Genomic DNA, 22,927 nt, shown 5'->3' with positions numbered 1-22,927 from the left:
GTAAGTATTTGCCCCAAGATTGATCATGCATTTCATATAATGAGTCCTATTGATGTCCCAGCCTTTATGCTTCCTGCTTTGTCTGGTAATGCAAACCACTGGGTTCATATGTTAGATGTATATTCAGAGAATGTGTCTCTTTGCAAGGATAAACAGTTGTTCTGCTGCTATGGTGGCGGCAAAGCTGGCCATCCAGCTAATACACAAACCCTATCAAGAAGGATTGTGTCTGCCATTTGTATGGCTTACATAGACAAACTTTTTTTAAGGCTTATCCTCTCCCGAGAGGTTAAGTGCTCATTCAGTTCGAGCAGTAGCCAACTCCAAGGCATAGTCTGCTGCTCTGCTGTTTGAGGAGATCTGCTCTGTGGCTACATGGAGCCGACCAAGTATATTTATCTGTCATTAACAGCTAGATAAACACTCGTGAGAGTGTGCTCGCTTTGGTCAGTCAGTTCTCCACAGTGGACAGAGTAGCACCTCTCAAGCCGATTCAGCTTTTTGGATGACTGACTCTGTTTGCACTTGGTGTCTGGTTTCTGTCTTCCCCCTTCTGATATACTGGTGGCGGTATATCAGTGCCTTCCTTGAACTTTCCATTTTCCCATGCTTGGCCAGCTTTGTGATCCGGGCCATTCAGCATATAGACTTGACAATCTGGGTGAGGACCTTAGTCACTCCACCCCGCCTTGATTGACATGAGCGGTCAGGTGACGAGTGCTGTTTTCTATTTCAGTGCAGTTGTAAGTTATCACTTCAAATGGATCCCTGTGTGAGAATACCACTCCCAGTTTTATTATCTTTGGGAGTGTGTTCAATGCTTTTATGTACCCCAAAGAGGACTTCCTCTGAAAAAGAATTATACCAACTTGTAGAAGTTATGAATTCTTTGAAGAAAGTCCTTGGGTTACAGCTACCCGCCTCCCCTCATTCTGTCTGATTCCTTCAGCATGAAAAGTGAGGTGCAAGGTTAAGAGTTACCTGCTCTTGCCTATAGAGGGCCCCGTTGAGGCCCTGTAGAGGTGGCCTCAAAATTCTAAAAGAAGGGTGTTTTTTTGTGAATATTTTATTACAAAACATAGTTACAACTGTCATAGGATTTTAAATTGATATAAAAATGCTGAACTGTACCCCAAGGAGGACTTTCCTCAAAGAATTGTTAAACTCTACAGGGTTGTATAAATCTGTATGTGGGATGAATGCTTTATTGTGTTCTTACAGCTCATGCTGAGGGTCGCTACCAAGAAAGTTTGCAGAAGTCCCAGAAAACACTGCAACGTGTTGAGGATTGGAGTGAGAATGAAGTAACAAACAAGAAGGAAGTGATAGCAAACTTGCACAGTTGTATGGGCAATGCTTACCTGGAAATGGGCAAGCACGATGAGGCACTTAAACATCATGAAATGGATTTAGATATTGGGAAAGCAGAGTATGTATCTTTATTTGTCACAGATAAGTATATGCTTGTTAAGCTGGTATCACCAAGACAGGTTTGCTTGGATTCTATCAAGTAAAGATAGTATCAGAAGACCATGTAATAAGATTTTCATTTTAATTAACATTTTGAACCTTCTCATTTGGTTCTTCTCAAACTGTTTAAATCTGATGTGTGATGTGTTTTTATATATTCTTTTCATGCAGAGACTTAGAGGAAGTGAAATCTCGTGCCCTTGATAATATGGGTCGTGTCTTGGCGAGGATGGGGAAATATGACAAAGCTATAGAAGTGTAAGTATGAAAACCTTCCATGGTACTAATATACTACAACACATGGCAGGGAGTGCCTTTGATGATAAACCATGTCAGGAGAAACAATCCACATAATACAGTGTATTGTTTTAGAAGTTCATGACTTAGAAATGAAACACAACTTTATGGATGACAAGTTATTATTTGTTACATAGAGCACGATTTCGATGTAGATTCTTGCACTATTATCCAACTTGAAGCTTCTCCTTATAAATGTCCCTTTGTGGACTGATTTAGTAGATGACTTCACCTGGTTAGCTACAACTGCTGTACTGTCTCCAGCAGTACATGACCATCAACCTCAACGTTACCATTGAGTAGTATAGGTAATGGTTGCATGAGACCACGCCCAATATATAAGCTATATAATATCAATAACATGATCTAGACCCCCTTATTCACAAACTCTGAAAAAACAGACACATTCACACAAGCCCACTGTGGGGGTTGCCTCTGCTGTGGGCGGGCCTATTTCCTTTACTACTCAAATGTTTAAATGCGAATCGATCGATATGATTCACATATAGTGGGTGTGGGGTAACTAGAAACTAGAAGGAATAAGAAAAGAGTAAAAGAGGTCCCTTTGTAGCCACAGTCCCCCAAGGGAGAATTTGAGAAAGATGGATGTTGCGTGTTCTCCCAAGGGGTACTGCGTCGCTGCCTTCTCTTGCTGTGAGAGTGCCCCACTCAGAAAGGCCCTTTTCAGAGACCCAACTGATATGATCGTGATCCCTTGTTCATGAAATTTGCAAGTGCTGCTTGACCCTTTTGTCACGAAATTGTGCAAGGGAGTCAATCTGAGACAATGGCAGGATACAAACTTACAATGCACAGCTGCGCAACTGTGCACAATAAACCCGCACCGCAACCGACTGACCGAGAGCAATAATCTCAGTTTAACGGGTCTATCCTGTGTTATCAACACTGTGATCACGTGATAGCTCTATGGCAACGAGACACAATGCATAGCACGATCGATAAAGTGCTGGGTCACACAGTGCGCATCGGCTGATAGTTGGTTACAGCCTTATCAGTAATCATGTGCTATGTTTGGAGTAACTATATCGATTATGGGCTGTCTTGAAGATGACCCCTGTCCAGGTCACCCAACAACAAGCACTAGTCAGGTAAACATTGACAGAGTGCATAGACTTGTGTTGGAAAATCGTCAAATCACACTCCACAAGTTAGAGGCATTTCACATGGATCCATGGAGACAATTCTTCATGAACATCTCGTCATGTCTAAGGTGTGTGCAAGATGGGTGCCAAGAATGCTTACAGATGAAATGAAGCAAACAAGGGTCACCATAAGCAACTGCATGCTAACCAGATACAACAAGAATCCAGAAGATTTTCACTTTAGGCTAGTAACCTGTGATGAAACCTGGATCCACCACTATGATCCTTAGAGCAAACAAGAATCCATGGAATGGAAACATGTCACTTCTCCCAGGACCAAAAAGTTCAAAGCCTCCAGATCAGTGCAGAAGGTAATGGCAACAGTCTTCTGGGATAGCAAAGGCGTCATCCACATAGATTACCTACCAAAAGGACGAACAATGAATGGGGAATATTACGCTGACTTGTTGAGGCAAGTGTGACAGTCAATCAAGCAGAAGCGCCTGGGCAAGATCAGATGTGGTATTCTTCTACATCAAGACAATGCTCCAGTACACAACTCTCACGTTGCAGCTGCTGCTGTCCAGGAATGCGGGTATGAAATCTTGCGGCATCCCCCCTACTCTCCAGACCTGGCACCAATTGATTACCATCTGTTCCCAAATCTCAAGAAACACTTGCGTGGTCGTAGTTTTCAGGATGATAATGAGCTTATTGCTGCTACTGAGGCTTGGTTTGAGGACCAAAATGGCGCCTTCTACAGAGTTGGCATCAGGGACTGGCAGAAAAGATGGAACAACTGTCTTGACTCACAAGGGGACTATGTTGAAAAATAAATGTGGTTCATACCAATATTTTGTGTTTTTCTATGCAAGGCTCAAAACGTATTGACCTTATTGGTAGTTTAAAGTACTACCAGATCCACCGGCGGCTGGAACTTCAACTCATAATGCTGTTCATAAGCTTAAAAGCGTATATTTTACCATCTATTCCTGTGTCATCAAACCCTCTTGTATCACCTAGGTCTGATAAACTTGTATTAACACATCTTTTTATGCGCATTGCTGGTCCTTGATTACTAGCCATTGTTGTATATGTAGTGTTACGCTTAGGTACCCTGTATTTACAGTATTGTTTTTTGTATCTAAAACTGGTATCTTTAACTCAGAAATATTACCATTTGTCAATTTTTTATACTAACATGATGAAAATGACTCTGTGTGGCCCTCGTATTTTTCTGTTGTAACTGGAACAGCCCTCAACAATGTGAAAGGACGTTCATTTTGTATATTATCCATTGCATTCATTTTGTATATTATCCATTGTGATCCAAGCTGATCGAGATGAATGCATAGCTCATGGTATGGAATTAGATCTAGTAATTTCGAACCACCGATGCTCTGACCTGGGGGTATTGAAATTGATGACATCACTAGCGTCTCCGCCAACAGGTGACTGATTATCAGTCTGTTTTTTCCCTTGTTGTCTAACACCACTGTTCTGTTTGAGTCATTTATTTTAAGCTCAGCTTCTCATGGTTTGAAAATTTCATTATTGAGAGAACACACGCTGTAGTAACCATATTGTATATATTATATTAGAAATTATAATATAAATTATATATAATAATAATATGCATAACCCCAAAGTACATTATCATAAAAACGACAACATAAACACCTCCGACTTCACACACATGAAAATCTTGGTTGATGCGGATGGTTCGTATTTCAGAGCCCGATTCATGGATGTGTTTGAACATTATGGGTTTTCTGTCACGAACGTGAAAATGGTACATGCATGGTTTAACAACCCGATGCAGTTCTGGCAGAATCAATTCAATTTCGCTGTGTGGTGCACAACGACTAGATGTGACTTGACGTTGACAGATACTAGCCGTGATGAACTGAGTAAATCTGTGTTTACATTTCATGTGTACTACCATATCAGACATATTCTCAAAGAAATAAGTGCACCAATACCTCAAGATAAGGCATGGAATGCAATAAACAATCCGTAAGACAGGCATACGAACAAGTTTGTAACGAATTCAGTGTTGATACGAAGACGGACTGGTGTTTGCTGGATTAGGAATTCCTATCGTTCACAATCAGTCTCTTGTGCCAGCCATGATGTGGTTAAAAAATGGGGTTACAAGTCATATCACTACTTTAAAACAAATGAGTGAGATGACCGTTACTTGGCTTTTGATGACAGCAAGGATTACTGCGTTTGGACGTTCAAACAAGGACCAGGTGATGATTGGAAAAAATTTATGCTGGATACATTGAAAGGATACACTCATGCTGGCACTATCCATTTAACCGATTCGATTAGAGCGTACGTGTGGGCTATTCTTGGCGCTCAATCGCAGATGCGCTGCGGCATCATAGGTAAGGGAACTGCTTACGACGCTCAGAAATAGTTCATGGTTAATATTGAGGATGCTATTGCATCACCAGTAGTTCTATAAAACGATACCAGGACACGCTACAATACGCCAGGTCAAAAGTCGACTACATGTTCGGTGTGGGATTGTATATGACACCAAGCGACATGCGTCTGAGAATCAATAAAATAACGGGCTACAACAATGAAATAATCATTGCCATGGCAGACTAAAAGTTGGGTGTTAATGCTGATGTAAACATGGGGGGTTTCCCCAGGGGTGAACTGGTATAGTGCAATCACCACCAGAGCCAAGGGGTCTGGTGCAAGTCTGCAAGTCTCCCCCACCATGCAGGCAGCCAACCAGCAACATATCGATCGTAAAACAGCGCTGGTGGTCGGAGGTGTTGCGGCTGGTTTGTGTCTTATTTGGTTAAAACCCTTCTAGTGGGGGAACCCCCCACTCCCCCTAGTTGGGGAACCCAACACCCTCTTAGCTGCAACGTACACCAGTCCAGCCACGGCGACGATGAATGCTCACAGATTTTGACCAGGCCACGTGGTAGTTTTACCCAGCGCACTGAGCAGCCACGATAGGATACATCCTAGGATACCGGGCAGTGCCTCTGCGGCCTTACCAGCTAGTTTAGCCAGGGCCTCTGAGCGATTTTAGATGTTTTTTTATCCAGTCTCTGACATCGCCACAACTCAGGGGTGTGGTGCCCCCACTGGGGGAACCCCCTCCAGTAACTGATAATACAATTGTTGATATGATTAAGCTAAATGCTGCCAGAACGCTGACAGTGGTGATGCCTTGCTCGCGGAACAATGTTCGGATCCTGTTGGCTAAAGTTGTATCCTTGTTCAGTATTCTATTGATTGTTTCCCGAATGCAGCTGATCTGAGTTTGAAGCTGTTCACGATTTGAGGAAGCGAATTCCAGTCACGTGCGTTTCTCGTTTTCGTTCCATGATAAGACTCTCCTCATCTTCATCTTTCGAATTTTAGGTTTTGCACCACTGTAATTAGGCATGTTTAGGTGTTCACGGACAAATTCGGCACCATGGAGACCAGCTAGAATTGACAAGGCAAGTGGTTTTCTATTACGTTTGTTAAAGAGGGCAACATTCGGCTTATCCTTGAGACACAGAATGCCCATATCTAAGGTAAAATCCGAATAGCATCGACAATGTGGCTCAACATAGTTTTTATCACTTTTTAATGCATTGTAATAATTGTCTACTGCTGTTTTCACAAGTTCGTTGAACCTTGATGTACTAGTGAATGAAGTATCTTCAACGTCATCAACATCAGGAGGAGCAGTAGCTCCAAAATCATCCTTTGGGATGTTGTCCATATTTTGAAATTATATTATATTAAATATTAATATGTATAATGTCTTACGGTAGAAAGCTAAATCCTTTTCTAAGATTAAGAGAACCACTAGGCGTCAAAGCTGTACGCCAATCGGTTACTATTACGAACAACCCCAGCAAGATAGACCAGAACCAAGTACTGTTGGTTGAGAACCATGTCATAGTGCCAAATGGCGTTTAACAACATGTTGACTTCAGGCAGTGACAAACGTGAGCTCGTGAATAATGTGAGTCATGCTATAGACAAGAAGACCACCATAAAATTTAGTGGCAACGAGGTGCTTAGCAAAGATGACAGCGATGTGTATTACTGTTACACAGAGGGAGGGAGAACGCGACAACAGTGTGTACCGGGGAATAGGTAAAAAATTGAATAAGTTACGTATACCATACGCCTTCACATCAGAAGAGACTATCCAAACTACTGAATACAGAAGAAGCAATTGCTGAAGCGTATGGGAACAGGGTTTGTATTCCACTAGACTTTGAGTTGTTATTTGGGCACGCACAGTTTTACCAAGCTGCTTTGGGTGACAGTCTGGAATATGAACTCACGTTTAATGATTACAGCAAAGTCGTGTATATGCCAGATGGTGATGAGGGAAGTTACGAGATCGACAACATCTCATTAGAGTTCAACATTGTGACTAGTCCGGATCTTGCCAGGCAGATTTGAAATCAGTACTCTGGAAAAATGACCATCCTATATGATAGGATACTGCGACACAGAATGATAATACGTGACAAGAGCTACACCATATGGAATATCAAAATGAACGTGCCGGCGCAATCGATGAAAGCATAATGATCATTCCTTTGGAGGAATATGGCCAATTCGAAAGAGGCAGTGAGAAATTTTTCAATTTCAAGGAAAGAACTTGGGTGATGATGGACCTGGACATACACAGAGTTGACCTGGGTACACGACTACAAGAGTATTTAACATTATTTCACATCCAATTTAAAGGAAAGCCGACGTTTGTCATCCTGGATGACTGCAGCGCTAACAGAGAGATAACAAAAAAGAGAGACATGTTGTCATACATGGCCTTCTCTGGCATTGGGTGACATTAATTCACTGCAAGGACAGGGATTTGTTAGAGGAGTGTTTGAGAGAGAACAATGTCATGAGTAAAGCAGAGCGTGAATGGGTGAAAAAACAGCTCGCTGAAACCAAACATGCCAAGCTCTTGTTGAAAATCGACCAGCCATTGGATTACCAAGTGGCCTGTGGCCAGCCTTCATTTTAGTAATGACCTAGTGGTGGCCTGCGGTCAGCCTTCATTTTAGTAATGACCTAGTGGTGGCCTGCGGCCAGCCTTCATTTTAGTAATGACCTAGTGGTGGCCTGCGGTCAGCCTTCATTTTAGTAATGACCTAGTGGTGGCCTGCGGTCAGCCTTCATTTTAGTAATGACCTAGTGGTAGGCCTGCGGTCAGCCTTCATTTTAGTAATGACCTAGTGGTGGCCTGCGGTCAGCCTTCATTTAAGTAATGACCTAGTGGTGGCCTGCGGTCAGCCTTCATTTTAGTAATGTTTTAGTAATTTTAGTAATGTTTTAGTAATTTTTAGTAAAACGTCTGTTTTTGAAGTTCTAGTTGTGTGTAACCAACTGTTATCTCTATGTGTTTAGTGTATGTTGGTTATTATTTATTAAAAATAAAAACTAGAGTATATTATTAAATGGATAGCGATGAATTACTAGAGCAGATGTTAGTTCCTGAGGACAACAAGCAGCGTGACAGACTGATGACGCTAGTAATGGGTGGTAAGGGAAAACAGTATTTAAGAGAAAACATAACTGCTGATAAGATTCAGAAAATGTCGATGAGGAAATCAATAAATTATACGCTAGGTATGAGGCACAACACGGGGCTGAGATGACAAAAGTCATTGGTTCTACTATTACTCAAATTTACACCAGCATGGTGTCGCACTTTTTACCAATCCCACCGGAACGACGACTCTTTTTGTGGGAGGACTTAGAGAAGGACCCGTTTATTGATAATGCTTTGAGCTATATCAGTTGTGCTTTGCATCACAAATGCGGCATGTATCTAGCCCCGATGATGGCAATGATCATCACAGCAAAGCATTGTAAATTTAATAAAACAAATAATAACAATAATATTATAAAAGATGGATGCTGCTACCTATTCTGTGTTGGGAGTCCTGCGGACAGCTGACTGCAAATCACATGAATATTGGTGTGCAAACAAACGTTCGGCTATGGAGCAATTGAATCTCTCCACTATGGCTTGACTTCGATGTTCTCCTGCCACACCCCTCCTTATCTCAACATTGTGTTTGGCTAGCAGTTGTGTCACGGAACCCATGAATTCCCGGCCTGGGTCTACTTGCAACACAGAGGGCCACGTCAGCTGGCTGCGGTTATATATATGTTCGAATCCACTGGCTACTTGTGTCACGTCCTTCACGGTCAAGGGTTCAGGTTCCTTGTAGCGACTAGCTACATCTACAACTGTCAGTGCATACTTGTAGGTTTTACTTCTGATGGTGTCATGTGGGAGAAACAACAGGTTGGCCTGGTGAACTTGATTAGGGATATGAATGCCAGATTTTCTCCTGGGTATATATCTCGGTGCACGTAAGTATACTTGCCATATGGCATATTTTTGTAACCAGGCTTTGGCTTTTTCTTCAAAAAAGGGTGCAGCTTTAGCTAATGTGTTAATAGCGTCTGCACCAATATCCCCGAGGGCTGTAGTAAACTTTTTCCATTATACATATGTTACTTAAATATCTTTAGTGGGGTGTACTGTGGACAGCTGACTGCAAGTCACCCCCAGAGATCAATGAGTGGCTGTAAGTGTGGGTATTGACACCCTCCGAGGCTATCCATCGTTTTGTATCCATCGGGGATAGAGACGTCTTATTCAAATTCAACCCGTAAATCTTATGCCTGTCACTACAGAAAGTATTCATCTGGTGTTTGAACGTTTTTTTCTCGATTAGGGCCTGTTTGTAGATGGGTATGCTTGATATGTCATTTTGCCACATTCTTTTTCACACCCATAGCCTTTCTTATCTCAGCATCATCAGTCTTACCTAATACTTTCTTGTTGACTTTACTGTACATGGGTGATCTCTCGGGTAATCGCTGGTATCGTACATGTGTATATTGTTTTTGATATCCTCGTACACGTCCTCGGTTTGAATCTCCTTCAACAGTGAATCCGTATCCATGTACAACACATCACACCTGCCACCATATTGTTTCTTTAGCTCGTCATAGTAGAAGTCATACATCAGGTGTTTAGAAAGGTCTAGAATGCTCACACTGACATAGACCAGCCGATTAAGTTTAATGCGACTCTTTTTCATATGTATTGCTGCCAAGTCATCATCAAATATAGTACTTCTGTTGTACACCAGGCTGGCTATCAGTATCATTCGACCGGACTAGCTGCACGTTTAACATGCTTTCGTAAATTCTCCATCGTTTTACCGAATACAAAGTTGTTCATTAGGTTGTACAGGTTTTTCTCATCTGTGTTCATCCTGACGTAGGGTTCCATCCAGGGGGTTTGATTGAACTTCAGTAGTCTATGTACTTTAGTAAGCTTCATACCTAGGTTTATAGTTACAGCTGTAAATTACGATAGTGAACGATATACTTTGTTTTATTCATCAAATTTGGTACAAGTTTTTCAATGGGGGACACCCCCATACCCCCAAGCAAGTTGTGTTGATACTCAGATATCCATTCATGGTTAACCCTCAACCATTTGGGTGATAGGGGGTAACTGTTATGAGACTGATGCAATTCCACCGGGTCCACTTCGAGTATATAACCCTTGTTTGAATCCAGAGCTATACTCATCACATCCCCTATAACCCCCAGCTGGACCCATTTGAATCCCCCTGTTGGTAGATAGATCTGATTTTTGTGGTTGATACATTTCAAGATATTGTTGTTTTTGGTTGGTATATCTACCTGTATGGCTGTCTCCCCTACACCTAGGCAATCATCCCTATGTGAATCGAGCAGATTGCCCCTAGAAAACCCATGAAGGCACCTTTCACAAAAGTGTTTCTTTCCCCCCTGTTTCGATTGATCGTACAGCAGTCAGCTGAAATACTTGATCCACGTATAGTGATATTTTTCACCTTGTTGTATCTTAAATAAATTGATTGTTTTACGACCATCCTTATACATTAAAGGATTTATCCTGTGCACTATTTTACCTTCATGTGCGAATACGTTTGTAGCTAAGTCTGGATTCTGTTTTTCAACTTTTGACGACTGAGAGATAGGGGTTGGTTCATACATACCTTCCTAATTGATCCCATCATCTTCCAGATAAGTGGAAAGTCTGTCAGAATGTTTTTCAGCTGGAAATGTAGCAGATCTTATGCCTCCCACAATCATCACCACGATTTTTAATGTTAACCAGAGCTTGTTTGTTCTTAAAACACTTAGGTAGGGGTAAGTATGTTCCACTTTTCTCAATGGTTTAAAATTTGCTATATCCAGGTAGACCACGTTGGACTTATCAACCACCCAACCAAACCCCCTATTAGTGTAACGTTCTAGTGTTTCTTGAATTTTCCCAAATGGTCTGTCTATGGAAGAGTTGATAGTGTCTGGTTGTGTTGTAACTTCTTGATTACCTCTAAAGTAAACAATGGTCTGGTTAGTTGCTTCATTCGCCTGTTGTTTCTCTAGTGTCATCTTTAATGTGAGCTGAAATTTAATGCCTCTTAAATCTTTCAGTTCTTCATTTACTTTATCAAATACCAGTTGTTTTATATCTTCAACGTCTATGTTTCTTTGAAATTCCAACTTCCACCCTCTCAGATATTTTCCTACAGCACGCTCAGTGGGCTTAAATTGTAATTCTATAGGTTGTTGTTCCTTTAGTAATCCAGTAAGCTCAGACTTCCTCATACATGAATACCCCTGCATTCTGCGGTCACATGCTTGCTTTTTCAAATCTTTCACAGTAGGACGTTTTTGATATCTTATCCCTAGTAAAGTTAGTAACTCTCACTTCCTCATACGAGAATACCCCCACATACAACGTTCACATGCTCGCTTTTTCAACTCACATACTGTAGTCATGTTACAGGGTTCATACTATATGTGAATCATTTCTCTAATTGCTTGTCACTTTATCGATTGATCAGCTCTCAGCCAGTGCGCACTGTGTGACCCGGAACTCTCTCAGCCTTTATCGATCGATTTGCATTTAAGCATTTGAGTAGTAAAGGAAATTGGCCTGCCGTCAGCGGAGGTAACCCCCACAGTGGGCTTGTGTGAATGCAGACGGGTTGTGTCTGTTTTTTCAGAGTTTGTGAATAAGGGGTCTAGATCACATTATTGATATTATATAGCTTATATATTGGACGTGATCTCATGCAACCATTACTTATACTACGCATTGTGTCTAAGAATGTACTAAAGTATATGATAAAACTCAGTAATCAAACCCAAACTGATTGTGGGTTTGGGTTTGATAATTATTTGCTTTTAGTGTCAGAATTTGAAAGAAATGATTTAATTTAGTGAATCAATTTATCCGTTTATGTCCAATACGCCGCTCCTGGCTATGTTTTTGTCTCATCCATTGGGATATTCTACTCTTGCTGATGAACTGTTGCTTCACCCTCCTATTCCAGACTCTAGACTTTGATGTTCATGAATAGTCTCTGATGCTTCTTTGAGTTCTGTTATGATAGATTACTGGTAACAGCGTTATGCTGTCTTGCTGGGGTATACTCATGGCCTGTTTGACATCTGTGCCCACTTCCATCTACATCAACAGCAAGTTTCTGGACAGTGGTGTCTGTTTTTTCACGTGTGATACCAGCAGTGATGCCTTGTCTAGTAGCAGGCATTCGTTTTGGTTCTCGGAGGGACTCGTCGTGGTTAACTAACAACAATGTCCAGTTTTGAGGATTTGCATATGAAGGGCAACTGTATGTTTACCAGAGAATTTTGCATTTTGGAGGCACTATGAAGTACAGTGACAGTATTGTCTTGGTCCTATAAGCAGATAACATGCCCAGCAACGAACACAACGAACAGTGCATTCCCCCTGGTAAGACTGGTAATGTCTGGAATCATTAACCAGCCAAGAGAGACTGCTTACCAATGGTGATACAGAGTGCCCCAAAATGGTTTCAATATGGTGGACTGTTTCTTTACTTTTTCTTTACTTTTGATGCTTAAAGTGATTATGAAGTGACATGACATGCATGTGTTGGTCCAGCTGAAGTGGATTACTATCCCAACCTTCAATTGCCATTGATGATCTTCAGTGCCATTTCCAGTAAGAGTGACAGCAGTCAAGATTCACCATTCCCCCTTGCAGGTGAGGGATCGTTTCTGCAAGATGCAGCGTTTACTTCCTCTTATGTTGGCTCAATCCAGGATGCTTCGTCAATGGCAGGAGCTCTTGGGTCTTCTGTCGTCAGCTCAGGCAGTCAACTTCAATATTGCCGATTGCACTTATTTCTAGCTCCTTACATTAGAGCGGGTGACCCGCTTGCTCTGATCAATCTACCCATGGAGCTGTATCTTGTTTAGTGGATGGAAGAGTTGAAAGTTTGCAGTCGAGTTTGCTTAGAGCTTTTTATCCTGTCTCTCCACCTGTATGTGGATGTGCCTCTACGCTGGTATGGGGCTCACTTCAATTAGCAAGTGGCACTGCAGTGGTCTCTAGCAGATTTTGCTTGCCACATCATCTTCAGCTCAGTGTAGTTATTTTTTTCAATTTTTCACTGGCATGAAATCCAGACCTTATGTTTTCCATTGATGACTCAAGCACTGGACAGATTCACCATCCGGTTCAACCTCTAGCTGCCTTTGTTCGTGTCTCCGATCCTAGCCATTCTGTGGGACGACCTTTAAGATTACACTTTTTTGCTAGTGGCCTTTCTTCCTCACATCCTACCAAAATTGTGCATAACTCAGCAGATGACGCTGCTTCTGGTCACAATAACTGGCCATCTAGGAGTTGGTTGTAGATCTTTAAACTCGCTGAACCAGATCCATCTTCACGTTTGGCACATTAACATCGGTTGCTGACAGCTAAGGGCTACGACCATTACTACAGGACATCGCACTTCCACCAGGTCACTTTATGATGACAAGTGGAAACATTTTGAAGTGTATTGTAGGATGAAGGACACAACATCTCCAACTACAGCATCACTGCAGATGGTGGCAGAACCTCCAGAAAGCTGAAAGGTTCTACATAATCTACTTACCTGGCTGCCGTTAACACAGTTATTGCAACAGCCTCGGATGTGAAGGTGTCCACTATCCCTGAGCTCCAGTCTCTCCTCAGATTTTATAAGCTTGCTGACCAATTCCAGAAATTCCTGCCTTCAGCTTGGAATCTTTTCATTGTACTTAATCATCTCACCTCAGCAGATTACGAGTCCTTGGAGGAGAAAGATTTTGAACATGTCACATTTAAGACCTTTTTTTTTCTGTGAGCTGGTTACAGCTGATGGTCTTTCTGAGTTGCAGATTTTTTATGTTTCTTGGGTACATTTTGAGAGGTCTAGACTTGCCAAAGTGTTCCTTGGTTTGTGGTGTTTTTTTTCTTGCCAAGAATCAATTACCAGGACAACCAGACTGCACATTTACGATACAAATGTCTGCTATCCTCGGCACTACTGACGGAATCTCTTGGTAGCAGATGTGGATGTCAATTTGGTTTTTTGGTCCTAGCACAGCAATTGTCATTATTTTTATCATTTTTATGTTTTACAGATTAAAGATCAAAATGCAGCACAGTCAGGCTGGTAAGGCTCATCATCGGCTCAGAGCCCTTGCCCCCTACATGCAGCTTAATGGTAGAATGGGTCTTCTCCCAAGAAACATTACCTAGTTGAAACCACCAAGAACTTTCCGGAGAATATGAAGGCTCTCCAACACTGCAGTCTTCTGCATTACCCATTTTGTCAGAAGGGCTGTGCTGCCAGTGGAGAATGCAGGCACTCTACTTATCTGCGCCAAGAGCCATGCCATCATATCTTTTAAGATATGTTGTTTGTGCCAAGGAAGGGCATCCACTGACAAGGTGTTGGACAGTCTCTGTGAAATCATTGCACAGTCAACATTTTATGTTAACATTTCGGTTCAGAATCACATTCATTTTGGCGATGGCAAATGGGAAATGACTTGTCTTAAGCAGCAAAAAGGAAGCCCTCAGTTTCACATTTGAGACCAGCCGACTCCATCCAGATGAAGGAGTTGGTTGGATTGCTGTTCTGTTCCACACACTGCATGTACACGCGATGCAATGGCTTCTCAGACAGCTTCTCCTCAATTGACCGACTCTGGGCAGACTTGGTGAAGGACAAAATCAACCTCAAATGTCAGATTATGTCCAACAACCTTGGAATTCCTTACTTTCCCTCTTCAATTTTACCAGTCCAGAAGGTAATATGATTTTAAACTGATCACATAGGTTATAGGCATAAAGTATTTCTCTTGTATAGAATCAATCAAAGTGTATTTAATCATGATCATTTAGATGGATCATTTAACACTGTATGAATATTCTTACAGATGGGAAGAAAAATTACCGCTAACTAAAACTGCCTTAGAAAAGACTTGGCTCTACCATGAAATAGGAAGGTGTTATCTGGAGGTATCAAGGTACGAGGATGCCAGAGATTATGGAGAGAAATCACTTGCAGCTGCAAGGGAAGCTGATGATGAGGGTTGGCAACTACATGCATGTGTCTTGGTGGCACAGTCAGAAGGTAAGTCAACACATGGCGACATGTATATTGGTGACATAGTCAGAAGGTAAGGCAACAGATGCCGACATGAATATTGGAGACTAAAAGTAAGGCAACAGATGCCGACATGTATATTGGTGACAGAAAGTAAGGCAACAGATGCCAACATGTGTATCAGTGACAGAAATTAAGGCAACAGATTCCGACATGTGTATGAGTGACATACACAGAAAATAAGGCAACTGATGCCGACATGTGTATTGGTGACCGAAAATACGGCTACAGATGCCGACTTGTGTATTGGTGACAGAAAGTAAGGCAGCAGATGCCGACATGTGTATTGGTGACAGAAATTAAGGCAACAGATGCCAACATGTGTATCGGTGACAGAAATTAAGGCAACAGATTCCGACATGTGTATGAGTGACATACACAGAAAGTAAGGCAACAGATGCCGACATGCGTATTGGTGACAGAAATTAAGGCAACAGATTCCGAACATGTATATTAGTGACAGAAAGTAAGGCAATAGATGCCAACATGTGTATTGGTGACAGAAAGTAAGGCAACAGATGCCAACATGTATATTGATGACATAGTCAGAGGGTAAGGCAACAAATGCCGACATGTGTCTTCATGTTTTCTTACTATGTATTGTATATTTTGCAAAGTTAATAACTGCCTGTTGGGGCAACATGGAAGGCTGCAGTGCTTGTAATAGTATGGAACAAAATGTAGACATAGTCTGTCTTTTGTTTTAATGTGGATGCATGTAGGAGTGTGGAAAAGCAGTATGAAGCAAGATGCAAGAGCATACCATATGTTTTCATTCTTTAGGGGCAAGTTTTGATGCAGATGTCTTCTTAGCATTTTTTGAGTTTATTATTATCTTTTTCAGTGAAATGTAATGAGTTGCAGGCAGCAGCTGATTCCTTTGAGCGAGCACTAGAAATGGCAGAGGCTCAGCAGGATTCTGCTGCTGAGCAGGCAATTAAGAAAGCTTTAGAAGATGTAAATGCCAAAATAGTGAAAGGTGTACAGGATGAACCAGAAGAAGATGCAAATGATAAACAAATGAAAAACAGCCAGGAAGAAAAAACAGGTGAGGACAAAAATGCACACCTGAGAATAATATATCATTTTTAATATCATGCTTTTAGATGTGTGAACTCATCATGTCCAGATACACATTCAGTCACCAGCATCCAGAACTTTTATATGCTCTGAAGAAAGTTATGACTGCACAAGAACAGCATCATTAAAAACTGCCACTGTTGTCAGTGGATAGATTGTCTCACTGGACAATGGTAGGTGAGTAGTTTGATCTGTGGAATCTCCATGCCATGATATGTTAAAAAGAGTGTATCTGCACTTTCCATGCTTGGTGCTTGGTGAGGTTGTTGACAGGATTGGTCAAATAAGAGTCAGTATGCTGAGGGATAGCCATGAAAACACTGCAGCATGATCACTGAAAAGGTTAGTACTATAGCTGTTCACTTTGGTAGTGATTTCTAACAACAGCCAGAATTTAACTTTTCATCATATGTATCCTAGCATACATCAGAAGGCAGATGATGGGAAATTTGTGATGTTTTGGTGCAGAGTTAAAAACATAGGAGATCTAAATATATATATGTAGAAATGGCAGGATATATATATATATACTAGATGTGTTCACAATTACAGGTGACTTTAACACATAATTTAACACTGAATATGACACATTAGCCTTTTTGACAAGTGCATCTGTATCTCATTGAACTGCGTGGAGGTCATGACTGTTAAAAACTGCTGTTGATTTGATTGTTGAAAATAATAAGCAGCAAAGGTACTGCACATCATGTCATGGCTGACTACTGCTTAGTGTCTTGAGGCTAGTTGAATGGTTACTGCAACACAATGTCAGCCCTATCAACATAATGATGCTGTTGCCAATCACCCACATTCAAAACATCCACACATCACAATACCAGAACAGATGTATACGGGTGGCTCCATCTTTGGCACTGGCTTAGATATTCACCTGAACACAGTCTGACACTGCTTACACCATATCACGACCCAACAGAGTCTGGCACTGGTTATACCATTCCCATTCTCTTCCCACAGAGGTTACCTGTCATATCTTCCTATGAACCTCTCTTCTAATACGGCCATATTTTGCAGTTCTCATAAAATGCCCTAGGGGCAAAAAATGGCAGCAGATTTATCTCCCTTTTTTTCTGTCCAATCAGAACACATATTACATCGATCTAGATTCAACTTGATGTGGAGAAACAAATATGACATGACTGAAACATTTGAGTATCGTGCTCGGGAAGAGGTTCTATTGTTCACGATGCATCCGGAAATTACCGAGATCTTGTGAACGATACTTTTGAAACAAGGTCGCTGATTGCTCAACTAAATCTGATTGCCTCCAATCGTGAGTCTTGAACACTCACACCATGAAAGGGCCGTATTAGAACAGAGGTTAGGTAGGAAGATATGACAAGTAACCTCTGTGGGAAGAGAATGTACCATTCCCTGACTTCAGTGTATCCACCATAACACATACACTGCTTACACCATATCACATCTTCAGTGTATCCACCATAACACAGACACTGCTTACACCATATCACATCTTCAGTGTATCCACCATAACACAGACACTGCTTACACCATATCACATCTTCAGTGTATCCACCATAACACAGACACTGCTTACACCATATCACATCTTCAGTGTATCCACCATAACACAGACACTGCTTACACCATATCACATCTTCAGAGTATCCATTCCAACAGAGTCTGACACTGCTTACACCAAATCAAGACTTTAATGCATCCACCCTAACACATTCAGACACTGCTTACCCCATTCCAAGACTTTAGTGCATCCACCCCAACACAGTCCAACACTGCTTACATCATTTCAGATCTTCAGTGTATCCACCCTAACACAATCAGACACTGCTTATAACAAATCACGACTTTAATGCATCAACCCTAACACAGTCAGACACTGCTTACACCAAATCAAGACTTTGATGCATCCATCACCGAGGCGTAGCAGGGTGATGTGACTTTCGTAGCGGGAGTACACGACTTTTATACTCCCACTCGCGGATCATGATGGATGTACATAGTATTTTATCAGAGTCACGTGGACCAAGCAAAACTCGACATTCTTACATGAGGCTAGATAATGACTGTTGCCAGCATGACTACAGATGTCTTGGGCTTCAGCCTGTGTTTGGGTAGGATTCTGTGATGATCTCTGTAGGCATTGCTCTGGGCATTTTGACATGTGTGGGTAGAGAGATCAGATTTTAACACCAATATCAAGAGTACACTGTTTATGTACTGCAAATCCACCAGATAGCAATCATGATCTGGCAGCTGAGTAGCAGAGACTATGGCAAGCCTTTCATAGTTTGTATGTTGTGGTGGCACTGCTGTTCTTGTTGTTGGCAGCACTGTGAACAGCTAGTTTGTGACCTTTCTTGCTTGACCCCTGTGATGGACAATAATCATGATGTTCTGGTACCACGGTATTATCGCAGTATCCAATGATTTCACGGAAATCCCAGGAGGGACATTGTCTGGCATCAAAAGTGTCAATATTTTCCAACATGACAATGTGACATTCTGGCTTGTCCAGCCTTCATTATGTTGCATTGCTGTGTGTTTCATAACATACTCATACATCCACAGTTATGTGCACTTGATTGAAACTGAACTTCTGTACACACAAGACTCTAACAGATGTCAGTCACAGATTTTTGATGACATCTTTGACTTTTTGTTGAGGGTGGCAATATATTTATAATCATGTGGTAGTTTTATATATAATAAACAATAAGTTGAGCAGTTGTACTATTCTTTGTTGACGTCTTTTGTATGGTGTTAAATGTATGTATTATGCCCAACCTTTGGTAATAGCAATATGGATGAGAGACACTCACTCCAACTGCTTGTAAGATGTGTGATGTTCAAACTGGAATATGCACTTTCTTGGTTGTTTTTTGTTTGCTGAGTCAGCAGGAGCTAGTGATGACATTTATGATGAGGACTTTGAGGAGGATGAAGGTAGTATGTTTGAGTTGATGTTGATGTTGCAGTGTGTATTGATTACTAACACATGCCTCCTATCACAACAGACATTGTGTCCTCGGTAACAATTTCTCTTGGCAGTTTGTAGATGTAACCACTGAGGTATTACAGCTATGTGACACTGTGTGCTGAGTGTAAATTTAACTTTTAAATATCTTCTGTGAAATAGTTGGAACACATTACTCCTCTGGAAAAAGGGGCACATCTAGCATGGAAGAAGCACAACAAAACTTGATAAGTATAATTATTGGTGTTGTTGATGCTTATGTTGTTTTTGCTCTTGGGAGGATCATGAAATCTAAACTTTATGCTCTTAAAAAGCCATCATCATAATGCTCACGTAATGTGCTAAAGCCATCTGCCACCTGGATACTCTCGGCAAAGAAGCGGACCACCTCAAGGACACCTTCACCTCTATCAATGGTCACCATGCACACCTAGAGGCAGAGGCACCAGCAGCGCCACATACAACTCCAGAGGATGCGTTTATCAAATTCTCTGCAATTGTGGTGACACATACATCAGCAGACCCTCAGGCCCATCAACATCAAAGAACTTCAAGCGTCAGTCAACAAACTCGACCTCAGATCTGCTGTTTCCAAACACATCAACAAGAACCAGGACCACACCATAGTATGGGATGCCACCAAAGCCTTATCTTCCAGTTTTGTCCATCTACCAATTAACTACTGGTTCTCTTTGTTATACTGTTGTTTCAACATGTACATATATATAAGCTGTCTGTCCATAACTGTTTCATTCACAGGATGAGGAAGTAAGAATATGCTTTGAAACGTGACCCAAGTGTGTATTGTGCATATATATATATCTGACACATGTGAACACGCCACACACTGAACACAGTCCACAACCACACACATAGTTACTGAATCTTTCTGCTGATAACTGGTCTACCGCTTATGTCTTTTGATTATGAAATGGTGAATGTCTGTTCTCATGTAGCAGGTCATTTCTTCCCCTGTCAAAAATTTACACATGGAAGTTTTAGCCTTGGATATTCTTACCCCGTGGAAAGTCTGGGCTTGGCTAAAATTCCTCCTTTTTATCTCAAAAGGAGATTCTGACCTGTATTGGCTACTTTTTCCGCACACTTGCTCTAATATTAAAAGCAAGTTACTACAAACATCAAACTGACAGTAGTTTGTTACCTCTGACGTAAGTGTCTTGATTTGAATGGATACTCCTGCTGCCATTCCTTTGAAGGCACATTGCATTAGTTCTTCATCTGTCCAAATCATGTCACCATGGGTAAATAAGATGTAACATACACAGGTTGCTTGCTCTCTTATCATGCTTTTTACCATCTAATATTTGTTGTATTTATGTATAAATGTAACTGAACATTCACATAAACTTGTTTAGTAATAACCACTGTTGGTGAATGAAATATGTGTCAGATATTTACCAAGTATACCCTTTATGAAACCTTGTCGTTTGAATTTAGGATAAGACACAATAGCGGAATGACAGATGATAGAGTGTTTGATATAGACATTGTGTCATCTCCAAATTATGTCACCATAAGATCTGAACATTCAATCACACATTTGATGGGCATGGAGATCCAAGTGAAAAATGGGTATTTAGTTTAAGTTTTGAATGTAATATTTGAGATAACTCAATGTGGGATTGGTGCAGATAAATAAATCATTGAAATATTGAAAAATAAGTAAATGATGATGTTATAAAATAGTAATGATACAATGTGTAATAAAATAAACATAAATTTGGTTATATTGAATTATTTGTAAGAATTTCGATTAGGGAATTGTGTTGGTTCAAACATGATTATTTTTACCAGTGGTTGTTTATATTTTAGTACTCAAGTCACACAGATACATGTTGACACAAAACTATTTTCTGTAATTTCCTGTTAAGCTAAAAGGTCTACTACATACATAAAAATCGGTTGATGTTTCACCCCTATTTGTTTGGTATTAAACTGAAAGAAATCTTTCATTTTCTGACTCCTATTGATTAAATATACATATTCACTGCCCAAAGAAACTCATAGAGTGTGAAATGATGATATTGACAATCAATGAAAACGTAGCAATTTTTCTGCTAACTTTACTTTTACAAGAAACAATGCTAACTGAAAAGAAGGCACTTAGTGTGTTTATTGTCCATGTAAAATCCAATAAATCAATATGGAAACCACATAATGCATGATTTTAGGCATTGTCTTTAAACAGTCTAAGTAAACTTCACTCCACCACTGAGTCTATCAAAACCTTGTAAAAGGTCACGTCAGGTAACCTTTGAGCGACTTACAACTGTCCCCTCAAGCGCAAGACGGTTCAATAGATTTAACCAATCAAACAATGGCTACTATTTAGGGATCAGAGGGACTTTCAAAATATTCAGGGCACTGACACAGATCTCTCCACAAACAAAAATCTGTATACAACACAGTTTTTTGACCAGCAGTATATACACTTTGGGAGTTCTGTTGACATGGTTACCATTAGCCAATATTTCCGCGCGATGATGTCCTTGAATATTGCCAAAAACACTATTTTCAGAGACTGTTTACTCCCGTTGTCATGGTTGTAACGTACGCAGTGCGCATCACCCGGAAGCGAGCGTACACTAAATAGCATTCGGAATCGTGCGGGTATGAACCTTTTCGAGATAAAAAGTTCAAAAGGTATGTGTGAATGTCCACTTTCGCAATTTGGTAAGCTGTGTTCTGATTGGTCATTCTCAAAGGTTACCTGACATGACCTCCCATAAGGTTTTGTTAGACTCAGTAGTGGAGTGTAACGAAAAGCACTGAGGATAAGTTTACTTAGACTGTGTCTTTAAGAGGGAAAGAATGTTAACATCAATAATAGATGTGACCTCCACTGGCATCAGGAACAAATGCACATCTCCCCATCTATGCTGTTGAACAGATGTTGAATGAACCTCCTGGGAATGTTGTTATAAGTGTCTACAACACTCCATTGTTGCAGTTGTTGCAACATACTTGCTATTGGTGAACTTGTTTTTCCATCTCATCCCAGAGGTGTTCATGGGATTCAAATCTGGGCTTAGAGGTGGCTAATCCATGGTTTGAATGTTGTTGTTTCTGGAGAAATGTCTGTGTCTGTCTTGCTGTGTGCACTCTTGTGTTATCTTATTTTAAAACAAGGTGACATTTCTTAGCAAGAAATAGACAAGTTACAAGTCTCAACACTTCGTTGATGTAGAGCTGTGCATTAACACCTCTACCATGACCTTGCCTATTGTTCTGAAAGGTTGAATGTTCTGAAAGGTTAGATGAAACATGATGTCAGTAGCTTATAACACCCCAGAACATGAGGGTAGGCCCTCCCCAACGATCTTTCACCAAAACACAGGGTTCTGAAAATCCCTGTTGATGATTCCATATGCCATGTGTGATGGATTTGCATTTCCTGTAAACTTTTGCCTTTTGCTGTGAAAAACAGTATTATTGGAATC

The 22,927-nt window shown here is 40.9% G+C and overlaps 1 protein-coding gene across 2 annotated transcripts in view; it reads left to right on the top strand.

Moving 5' to 3' along the window:
- LOC137298855 (outer dynein arm-docking complex subunit 4-like) overlaps positions 1–22,927 on the top strand; it is a 59,105-nt gene that overhangs the window by 28,679 nt on the left and 7,499 nt on the right. For both annotated transcript variants that reach the window (XM_067831187.1, XM_067831188.1), the window contains 4 exons: positions 1,222–1,429; positions 1,642–1,728; positions 15,183–15,379; positions 16,257–16,460. In XM_067831187.1, coding sequence (XP_067687288.1) covers positions 1,222–1,429; positions 1,642–1,728; positions 15,183–15,379; positions 16,257–16,460 — 696 coding nt within the window. The remainder of the gene's footprint in view (positions 1–1,221; positions 1,430–1,641; positions 1,729–15,182; positions 15,380–16,256; positions 16,461–22,927) is intronic.

The sequence above is a fragment of the Haliotis asinina genome, chromosome 10, assembly GCF_037392515.1.
Source record: "Haliotis asinina isolate JCU_RB_2024 chromosome 10, JCU_Hal_asi_v2, whole genome shotgun sequence".
In the NCBI taxonomy this organism is placed as follows: Eukaryota; Metazoa; Mollusca; class Gastropoda; order Lepetellida; family Haliotidae; genus Haliotis; species Haliotis asinina.
The sequence above is the reverse complement of the archived record's forward strand: the minus strand, read 5'-3'. Positions and strand labels throughout refer to the sequence as shown.